The following is a 10,955-nucleotide window of genomic DNA, read 5'->3' as shown; positions in this document are numbered from 1 at the left end:
AGATTGAGTGGGAGAAAGTGTCATGAGCCAATCTCGTATAAGACTATAATATAGTAAAATTACATAAAAAATTAAGTATTTTGTTCCCGTAAGGGAGATGTCTCCCCTTTCAAACATTATAATAGCATTTGGTGACAATTCTGGAAATACTTGTTAAGTCTTTAAAGGGAAGACCTTTTAGAAAAGGACTGTCCCCATCTCACACATTGTAATAGTTATTAGTGAAATATTTGTTAGTCCTCGTAAACTCCTTATAGGGGTGAACAATAGATAGATTGTTAGGTGCCTCACCGGTAAATGTATGTTTGTAGCAAATCCTCTAAGATTGTCCCTATTGCCCAACGATGGCGTGTCTTAGTCCCTTTGTACTCATTTTCATATTAATAAAACTTTTTTCTTTATATGACTCCAATGGTTACATATATGACATTCGATATACCCTATGATTTCGTTGTACGTTGCTTTAATCTAATTTGTTACTATTGTTGATGTTTGTTAAGATATAAATGAGTTATTAACTTACTTATGTGGAAATGTCCACTCAAGCGCAGTACAGACTATCGCATACTTCAACAAAAGAACGTAATTCGTGACACTAAAGCTGATTCAGCTAAGGACGCTTAGTCCTATTAATTGGGACTTTGCGACTATGAAAATGCAGTTTTGGTGGCAAAACCGAAGGGTAGAGTTGTATGGGATTAAGAACTCCAATTCATTTACAACTTTTTCAACCATACTAATTGAGGTGGACAGGGAATTGGATTTTAAAAAATCCTTATAGAATTCCAACTTATTTAAAGCACTAGAAAGGCTGCCTCCTTCTCGTCAATGTGATCATCGAATTATTCTAAAACCAAAAGTAGGGCCCGTAACAATCGGCCTTTACCGTTATCCTTATGGGCAAAAGGATGAGATCAAAAAATAGTGTGAAGATATGCTAAAAAGAAGAATTATCCACCCTAGTCAATCCCTCTTCTCTTCTTCAGTTTTCTTGGTTAAAAAGGCAAATAATTCTTGGAGGTTCCCTGTCGATTATCATGCCTTGAATGCCCAGGCTATCAAAGATAAATTTTGAATTCCAATAATCGACGAACTATTGGAAGAATTACATGAGGCTCACTATTTCACAAAATTAGATTTATGCTCTGGGTATCTCTAAGTTAAGATGCGTGAGACAGATGTAAAGAAGATAAATTTTCGCACTCACCATGGTCACTTCAAATTTCTCACCGATGCTCTTTCCACCTTCCAAACCTTTATGAATGATGTATTCAAACAATTCCTGCACAAGTTCGCCTTGATATTCTTCAACGACTTACTAATTTATAATCGTACCTGGGCAAAACATATCCTGCATCTTCAAATTGTGTTCACCTTATTGAGACAACATTGCTTGTTCTTAAAACACTCTAAATATTTGTTTGCACAAACTCCAATCTCTTACTTAAGGCACGTGATTTCGTCTCGTGGAGTGGAAACAAACCTCAAAAGGTGGCAGCAATGCTTCAATGGCCACAACCAAATACCATTCGACCATTACGAGGCTTCTTTGGTCTCACAGGGTATTACAGAAAATTCGTGAAAAATTATGGAGAAATTGTTGGCCCGTTGACAACTATGTTTCGAAAGAATTCCTTTGTTTAAACTCAAGACTCGTTGGTTGTTATTAAAGCATTAAAACTGGCCATGACCAAAATGCTAGTTTTAACCCTTCCGAATTTTGAAAAGATTTTTGTAGTAGAGTGCGATGCCTCAAATTATGGAATAGGAGCTGTCCTACAGCAAGAAGGTCGACCAATTGCTTTCTTTAGTCATACACTAGCCAAACGTCACCAACATCTACCTGTTGATTGACTTAGCTAAAGCCATACTCCATTGGAGGTCCTATGTGTGGGGGCGACCCTTCCTAATACAAATAGACCATTACAGCTTCAAGTTCTTCTTGGAGCAACACATTATTACCTCCACAACAACACTGGGTTAGCAAGGTAATAAGTTTTGACTCCAAAGTAGAATATTGAGCTGGTCGAGAACATGTGGTCGCTGATGCACTATCCTGTAGAGATAAAGATGTAAGAACCCTAACATCAATCTCAATACCTCAATTGGTATTATTTGATGCAATCCGAGCAAAATTTCCAACTCACAAGAGTTACAATTTGTGGGACATATCACCACAGGTAAAGAGGGCAATCATTGGACATATCATGACAAGCAAATCTTTTTCAAGAACAAGGTTTATCTGCCAACGTCGTCTTCCCTTCTTCAAGCAATTATTTCAATAATTCATGCTCAATGCCATGAATGGTGCCAAAAAACTCTCCAACGGGTTTCAACAGATTTTTACTGGACAGGAATGAAGCGCCAAGTTGAAGACATGGTCAAAACTTGTGAAATTTGCCAAAGGAATAAGTCAGACCACTTACAACCTACAGGGATATTGCAACCTCTCCCAATTCCTACACAAGTATGGTCAGATATATCCATGGATTTCATAAATGGACTTCCCCCTTCAAATGGAAAAACTGTCTTATTGGTAGTGGTAGATCATTCCTCAAAAAACTCACACTTCTTGCCTCTAGCACACCCCCATTCAACTGTCACAGTGGCTTAATTGTCAGTGACCAAGATATCACATTCACAAGTTCCTTCTAGTCTAAGCTATTTAGGTTGAGTGGTTTGAAATTATCATTCAATTCAACCTATCACTCTCAAAATGACAAGCAAACAGAAGCAATTAATCGTGTTATCGAGATGTATCTTCGATGTTTTACAAGAAACCGTCCATATTAATGGACAGATTAGGTATCTTGGGCTGAATATTGCTAAAACACTTGTTACCATTCTTCTTTGAAAACCACTCCCTTTGAAGTAGTTTATGGCCATTCCCCACCTCACTTACTCTTTTATTCTCTCGGTCTCGCACAAGTGGCGACTGTTGATATTGAATTACAGAACAGAAACCTACTTTTGCACGATTTGTAGAACGTCTCTTACAAGCTCAAACAGTCATGAAGAATGCATACGACTCTCGGCATCGAGAAATCCTCTTTGAAGAAGGTGATATGATCCTTTTAAAACTTCAACCTTATCTCCTTGTTACCATGGCCCCTTTCCCATCTCAGCTAAAATTGGTTCAATGGCTTATCGCCTCTCCCTTCTACCAAAAACTAAAATACACGCAGTATTTCATGTATCCTATTTAAAGAAATTCCATGGCCCCAACACTAGTACACTACAGTTGCTTGTAATTCACAAAAGTGAAATACAACCACACCTAAAGCCATCTTAGACTCACGCACTCTTACACGCACTTTACAAGTCCTCATTCACTAGGAGGGCCTTTCACCGACCGAGGCATCATGGGAGCCTGTTTCTACTATACTGAGTTGCTATCCATCTTTTACACTAAAGGTCAAACGCATTCTTGACAAGGAAAGTAACGTTAAGGGTCAACAATAGGACTAGCCACTAAGTGAGCCTAACTCTATCAAACTGGTTCCTATAACCAAGTTTACAAACGTTTCACAAATGAGAAAAAAAGATTAGCTGCCAATTAATATATTAACTGTTACTCTAATTTAAATTATTGTGAAGTCAATTTTACATTATCTATCATTCTATTTTTAAATTATTGTGAAACTAGTTTTTCATTATCTCTATGTTCCTAAATAGCTTAAGTCAATTGCTTTTTAATAAAAAGTAGTTACTTTTTAATAAAAGGTAGTTGCTTTTTAATGAAAGTCGGTTATGATCAATTATACTTGTAATCAAATTTAAAAAAAAAATTATGTGGAGAAATATAGCAAGCATTATTTCAAATCAAATTTTCAATTATGAGATCGAAAAGTTCTCTCTAACGAGCTCTTAATTTCTTATTATCAAAATAGGTCAAAAAAATAAGAAAACTCATAAACATAACTTGCAAGCTAAATTGCTTTCATATTTCAGATTGCAAGGTCCCATAACCAAATCACAGTCAAAGGCCTATAACAGAGAGGATATAAGTTTGGGGCAAAGGAGGAGAAAGGAAAAATATGCCATAAAAGGAATGCAGAAGCTGGTGCAAAAAGCTAGAGACAAGGAGAACATTGGGTAATGATAAAAAGCTCTAGAAGCAAAATGATTCAACTCAGAGATAGCACTAACTTACCAAGATAAAACCTCACTAACACTACCATGAAGTGCTTTATGAAGTTTCAAATATGACTTCTAAAGACTCTAGGACCCTTTGTTGCTGAAAAAGTGTGGAATAAAAACCTACATCACCTGACTTTTAACATAGTGAACTAAACCACAAAGCATACAAAATTTTAACTTAAAAAGAAAAGGAAAGTAAGGATTTTCCTCTTGCAAGATAAAGTGCAAATTAAAATAGCAATCAAATATTTACACATCTCACCTCTAGTAAGAATGCGGCTTTAAAAAAAATTGCAAGTCTAAACCATTGGGCAGAGAGCATATACCGAATAAGAGGGACTGTCCTTCGAAAAATGGAAAAGATGAATAAGAGCATAGAGCAGTTTTGAAAGGAACCTTTAAAATTTAAAAGTTACGCTACTCCACCCATTGCCTACGATAGAAACCTAGTTTACAACCTTCTGTCTTAAATACTATAGAAAATCAAATAGAGCATCATCCTGTCCAACATCTTTTTTCCAATTTGAAATGTTTACAGGCTTACAGCCTCCAACAAAGTTAATTGATATTTTATATAATTATATAGCATTTCCATAACTCATTCACAATTATCGTCTTGCAATATCATTAATCAAAGATTCAAAACCTGTAAAAGTACTATGACAACATCTTGCAGATAGACATGAACAAGAGGTAAAATCAAGCACTAGTTTACAGACTGCAAATGTCAAAGTGCACCTATACCTTAAATTGTCAGTGGCTTCAAGTTGAGCAGCCAACTAACCTTGTCACCAACCAAATAAGCGAAAAACAACATTTAGCATTTTATAAAAGAGAAAGTTTTACTACATGAACAAGGCATAGAGCTCTTAAATCTTCCAAGCCTCTCCAAAACTAAGCTCATCTAGCCTCTAAAACTGTAAAAAGAGATAATAAAAGCATCACTCTCAAGACAATCAAGGTGTGCAGCGAAAAACACTCTTTTCCTAAGGCCCAAATAGAAAGTTTTCTTCTGGCTTCCCTAATGCTTTGCCTTCATGAATAAATTGTTGTCTTGAAGAGTGCCAATAACCCCAACAGCCGCACCACCTCCAACAAGATAGTATCCAATTAAACAGAATCATAAAAGAAAGCATAGCGAGGATTGGGTTTGATCATGAATTAAAAGTAATATTCATGAGAACAAATCACAAAGAAGGTAAAGCCTATTTCAGTTCATGGAAAATTGCAAACAAGTTCATATTCCAATCAAAAAATAATTAAAGAGTTTTACTAGATCATAAAAAGCAACTATAAGCAAAAAAAAAAAAAAAAAAAAAAAAAGGAAAGCACAATTCTGTTAAATTTTAGTTCAATTTTACATTGTAGCTATCAAAATTCAACAAAAAAAAAAAACCCCTTTTACATTCATATCATCCACTGAGAAACTAACTCTAAAGAGAAAAGAAAAGAAAAGAAAAGAAACTGGACTTCAATTAAAATATAACAAGAAGCGAAAACAAAGTGTAGATCAAGAAACAAGCGTACGCAATAAGGCCACGATGTTCTTCACCTCCATCAGCAAGCGTCACCATTAAATTGGTGCAAGCCCTAGTGGCCCACACAACAAAAACTCCCGCCAATGCATACCTAGGGACGCTGCTCCCTTGCGGAATAAAAAGCGACGCGGCTGATAAGATCACCACCGGCAACATACAATAACCAACCACGCTCGTACACGTGTGCAGATCCAGGTTGCCGTTGCGTCCGGCTAACATATTGAAAACTATATAGAGGAAAATCGAGGAGACGACGATCCAGCCGAGGATTACGCCGAATTGGATCTTGCCGGCGAGGAGTTGGAATAAGCAGAGGGATAAGTAGAGGAAGATTGGGCCGGATAGGTCCGAGTCTTTGTGGGCCGTCGGGTTGACCCGGAAGGGGTTGAGGATGGATTTTGTTTTGTGCCAGATTTGGCCAGGATGGATGCCGAGTTCGTCGAGGAGGGGTTCTTCGTCGTCGAACGAGGCGGATCCGGATGCTCCTGAGGTAGAGATTGTGCCGCCGAAGGACCCGGACGATGACGCGGCAGAGCCGATGTCGAAGGACATGAAAGGTATGGCGGAAGAGGAGGAGGATGGAGGGCGTGAGGGTTGGAACGGAGCCGTTGGTACGCGGCGTTGGTTAACGTTTCCGGCAGGAGGGTTGACTCCACCGCCGGAGCGGAAGACCACCGGTGGCACCGAGAATTCTTTGGTCATTTTTGTTGAAGCCACCGCGAATCGATTGCGGGGACTAAGCAAGAGGGCAGGGAGGAATTTTTCTTGTATTCTTTTTCATTTTCTGTGCTTCAGTTTGCATCTTATAGTGGTTTTTTTGGGGCGGTGAAATGAAGGGTATTTTTGACTTTTCGTGCTTATTTTCGAGATTGTTTATCAAGGGAACGGCGGGGACTTGGTAGGGTGATGTGTTTTGGACCAGCGAAATCACATTATTTCAATCTTGTAGAATTTGATTGTTACGATTTATGAAAGATTTTTTCTTTCTCTAAATTTGATGAAGTTGTAATAAAAGGTAATGATTGCTATTCTAACCTATTTAAAGGAGTAACAATTACTTAAATAATATTAAAATGAAATTAAAAAGAAAAAAAATACTGTAACCAAAGTAAGAAATTTTATGATTTAATATCTTTAAAAACTTATGAATTATAAATTAATATTTAAACAAATTTTTAATTTTTATTATATTTAAATAAATTTTTATATTTTATTTTAAATCAAATAAATTACTAAAGATCTTACTTACCAAGTGTGGTATGCCAAGCAAGAAATCACCTAAGTAAAAAATGGAAATTATTATTTGGATTAAGGATGCTTGTATTTTCGTTTGTTCTAAAAACATATATAACTTGAAATAAAAATTTTAAAATTCATTTAAATACAATAAAATGTTAAAGACTTATTTGAAAAATCATGTATACTTCAAGAAAATTTGTATGCATTAAGTCAAGATTTATACATATAAAGCTTTATTAGGTTTGAAAGAGAGGTTGTGTTTTCTCATTACATAAATTGCATCCCTCTTGTTTTAAAACTTCCAATTAAAAATTTTGAAATACAAATATCAAACCCCATGCTTCTAAATTCGTAAACATTACTTCTTTTTTGATTTCATTTAAATATTATTTCGTGTTAAAATTTTTAAACAAAACTATAATGGAAGGCAAAATGTCGTTAATCCGAGCCCGCGAGCTTCGCTGCAAAGTTATCCAGACAAAAAGGTCCAAAATCCAAAAACCACCCAAGCAAGAATCGTCAGATTCCGACCCACCCGTCCTCCCAAGGTCAAAACCCGAAACCATCGAACCGGAAGCAGTTGACATCTCCCATTCTCTCTTCCTCTCTCCCGCGCCCCAGGCCGCCGCCCCCGGTAATCCAATCATGGAAGAGAACCAAGGGAGCTTATCGAAGCCAGTGGCGGTGATGGCCTGCATCACCATGACATTGTTTTACGTTGCTATCCTTTATGCTCCTACTTTGATCCTCCGCCTTCCGCCACCCCAGTCCTTTAAGAATTTCATGATCCGACGATTCGTTTGTGCCGCCGTTTCCTCCGTCGCGTCCGTTATCTTCGTTCCTCTTATCCTCCCAGTAAGCCTCTGCTCTTCCCTTGTTTCCCATTTTCACTTCACTCATTTATATTTTAATCTATTGCCCCAAGTTGAAAATTCTTTCATTCTATGAACTATAATCCACTTTATTTATTAACTTAACACTTCCAATTTTTTTATTTGCGCTTAGATTGTAGTTTTTGTTCCTTATTCTTTTGCAGTTTGCTCAAAAAATGCTAAAAAGGTAAAAAAAACTAAATAAACTCATAAATGATTAGAGATTAGCAAATGGTTAAATTCTAGCACCCATCTAACAAAATTGCTTCAAATAGAAGTAAAATCACGCATTTTGCATTTTTAAAATAATATTAGTATTTTTTTGTATCCAAATTTATTTATTACTTTTCCCTCTAACCTGAATTTTAACCTGTTTGATTATGCTAGATAAGGAGTCTGGAGGCATCTTTTTTATTTGGGGTTTATGGCATTCGATCGGATCATCTTGTAAGTGTGTGTGTATGTATATATATATACCTGTTTCATTCTTTCCTCCACTTTATTAATTACTGTCTAGGAGCAAATTTTTGCACACTGCAGTTATCAGGTTTATTATTTAAATTCTTGAATGATCTGCAGATTCGAAATGGTGACTGAAATGCAATTTTATGTATGAAACAGTGGCAAGCGGTGGTCTTTCCTCTTTTCTTGACTTCTCTTATGTATGTTGGATCTTTGACACTCAAGTCTATCTTATTGGTGAATAAATGGAAGCAGCATAGGAATCAAGATGGAAGGCCATTGTTCGATTGTATCAAAAGTACCGTCCTAAGCTTCCCCAGCCAGATGTCATCAGTTGCTTCCAATGTTTTATTCTGGCGAAATTTTGTTGTGGTTAGTATGCTCACTATTTGAATTTCTTCATCTTTGGGGTGAATGCAAATAATTGCAAGGTTTATAATTAGGTAAATAGGGTATGTTTATGCAATACTTTTTCAATTGTTGAAGTTTGCCTTTTCTATTCTGTGAAATAGTTTTTGTGATGGAGAGTTTTTTATGTTATGTGTTCTATTCATTGTTGAATGTTTCACAATTCTTCTTTGGAGAATAACAATAAAAAAAATTAGAAGGAAAAAATTGAAATAGTTTTCTGTTGCTTAAGTCTTCAGTCCTTAATAGTACTTTAATGAACAGGCGCCATTAACAGAGGAGTTGGTGTTTAGAGCATGTATGATTCCTTTACTTCTTTGTGGGGGATTTAAAGCGTACAATGTCATTTTTGTCTGCCCTACTTTCTTCAGTATAGGTGAGTCCTTTTCTTTTAAACATGGTTTGATCATTTATGTAGAGAGGCTTTTATTATCATTTTTCTTCTGGTGTTAAGTACTTATAATGTGTCTTAAAACTCTTTTTTACTTCTACTAAGCTTGGACACATCATGACTTCCTTTGTAACGGTGTCATAACTGTGTCACTATCTATATTTAACTTTTTTGCCACAGTTCGAATTAGTTAAAGGGATAAGGTTGGCACAAAGTAGATCCACTGCCAAAATCTTATCATTCAATTGTTCATACTTCATGCTTGCAGATGCTGGTGCATTTATCGGATTTGTCAAGCATCATGCTACCCATCGTGCCCCATTGCATTGTGAGATGAATGGCATGTAAACTGTTTTAATCTGTTTTGTCAATGTCTTGCAGCTCATTTGAACCATATGATGGAGATCTATAGCCAGCAAAACTATAGCTTGCTTAAAGCCTCCATGGTTGTAGGTACAAAATTAGATTTTCCTCCTTCAATTAATAGCTTCAAACTTTGTTGTAAAGGAAAAATATATATATAAATGTAGAGTGGATTGCTTGTTTTTCTTCTTCTAGTGGAAACTTTGTAGGGCTTGAAATTTTTAATAACTTTCTTTGAGGAACAAGAATCATATTTGATGTTTTCTAGATGCTAATATGTTTTTGCTTATTGGAATATTCTGAGTTTCTCAGGTCTCCAGCTGGGCTACACTGTGATCTTCGGTTCCTATGCTTCGTTTCTCTTCATTCGAACAGGTTGGTGATTACTTGTTGATAAATGTTATCATCTTTTTGATAAATTCTTCATTAAAGTACTTTGTAGTCCTGCTTCATTTCTGGTTTTCTAGTGGGTTTGCTTGAGGCTTTCTTTTTCATTTCTTGGCTAATTCACCTTTTTGTATATTGGAATGGTTAAAAATGGTGTACTGTGGATGCAAATGCTTAGTATTGACTGTAGGTACAATCTAACATGGCATTAACCTGGAAGCACATGTACGGAAAAGTCAGTTGTTATTGTTTTTCATTTCCTTGTGATATTTGCCTTTTTGCTTACATAGATCTAAAACAAGATATGTGTTCTCTGGCATGGGCTAGTTTGTTGTTTCATTACAATGTATTTTTTTGCCTCATTGATTCATCTTATATTAATTCTTGGCAGGGAACCTTGTTGCTCCTTTAGTTGCCCATATATTTTGCAATTATATGGGATTGCCAGTTCTGTTTGTACAGAGGAAAGGTATGTGATTAGAGTTTCTATTCAGATTTCGGACCCCCTAGCATTTGTTTTTTTGTTCATTTTCATAGTATAATAGTATTCCTAGACAATTTGCTGACCCATTTTGTCCATTATATTTTTTAGGGCTAGTTAGCATGGCATTTGTAGCTGGAATGATATCCTTTGCATGGCTTCTGTTTCCTATAACAAGGCCTGATTTGTACAACAACAGAACAAATAATTGCAGATGTTGGCAAGGATATTGTTCATGGAGTTAAACAAATGACAGAAATATTGTTGTTACATTGACCAGATGGAATATTATAAGCAAATGAGGAAAGGAATGAATAGCAACTGATGCTTCATTTCCCATGCCTTATACTCTGTTTCTTCACCTTTCTTGAGTTGCTGATACCTGCTGACTTTGATGCTTAAGTTGTCCATTAGAAGCATATGCATTTCCTCTATATAGCCATTTCATATTCAAACCTTGTCTAGTCATTTGGCCCGGCTTTTTTGACTTTGGCCATTTAAATTTGATTATAAAACGAGGATGAAATTGATTGATCCGGGTCTCCAGTTCCCTATTGGAAATATTAGTATATTGCTATGTTATTTCATTTATTTTCGACTTTTCATTACACATACTAATTTCGAGAGCTTTTTCTTTCGACCATTTTGTAATCCTTCGTTCAAAAACAATGTCA

General features: G+C 36.0%; 2 protein-coding genes across 2 annotated transcripts; one reads left to right on the top strand and one right to left on the bottom strand.

Annotated features, from left to right (window-relative positions):
• Window positions 1-4,940: 4,940 nt before the first annotated feature.
• On the bottom strand, window positions 4,941-6,477 carry LOC18598217 (Integral membrane Yip1 family protein). Its single transcript, XM_018120605.2, has one exon. The coding sequence runs from the start codon at window positions 6,378-6,380 to the stop codon at window positions 5,616-5,618; it is 765 nt and encodes a 254-aa protein (XP_017976094.2). The 5' UTR covers window positions 6,381-6,477; the 3' UTR covers window positions 4,941-5,615.
• A 799-nt stretch (window positions 6,478-7,276) lies between these two features.
• Window positions 7,277-10,676, top strand: FACE2 (farnesylated protein-converting enzyme 2). The gene is made up of 8 exons (XM_007027647.3): window positions 7,277-7,772; window positions 8,177-8,236; window positions 8,411-8,623; window positions 8,924-9,035; window positions 9,432-9,503; window positions 9,726-9,788; window positions 10,192-10,269; window positions 10,393-10,676. The coding sequence occupies exons 1-8, from the start codon at window positions 7,338-7,340 to the stop codon at window positions 10,524-10,526; spliced, it is 1,167 nt and encodes a 388-aa protein (XP_007027709.3). The 5' UTR covers window positions 7,277-7,337; the 3' UTR covers window positions 10,527-10,676.
• The last annotated feature ends 279 nt before the right edge of the window (window positions 10,677-10,955 follow it).

Source organism: Theobroma cacao, chromosome 5, assembly GCF_053813885.1.
Source record: "Theobroma cacao isolate CCN51 chromosome 5, ASM5381388v1, whole genome shotgun sequence".
Taxonomy (NCBI): Eukaryota; Viridiplantae; Streptophyta; class Magnoliopsida; order Malvales; family Malvaceae; genus Theobroma; species Theobroma cacao.
This window is presented reverse-complemented; position numbering and strand designations above follow the sequence as displayed.

Bases quoted from the DNA above. Each gene is read 5' to 3' on its own strand.
- LOC18598217 (XM_018120605.2), bottom strand. From the start codon at position 6,380: ATGACCAAAGAATTCTCGGTGCCACCGGTGGTCTTCCGCTCCGGCGGT.
- FACE2 (XM_007027647.3), top strand. From the start codon at position 7,338: ATGGAAGGCAAAATGTCGTTAATCCGAGCCCGCGAGCTTCGCTGCAAA. The intron at 9,036-9,431 runs GTGAGTCCTTTT...AATGTCTTGCAG, and splicing joins CCCTACTTTCTTCAGTATAG to CTCATTTGAACCATATGATG. The intron at 9,789-10,191 runs GTTGGTGATTAC...AATTCTTGGCAG, and splicing joins GTTTCTCTTCATTCGAACAG to GGAACCTTGTTGCTCCTTTA.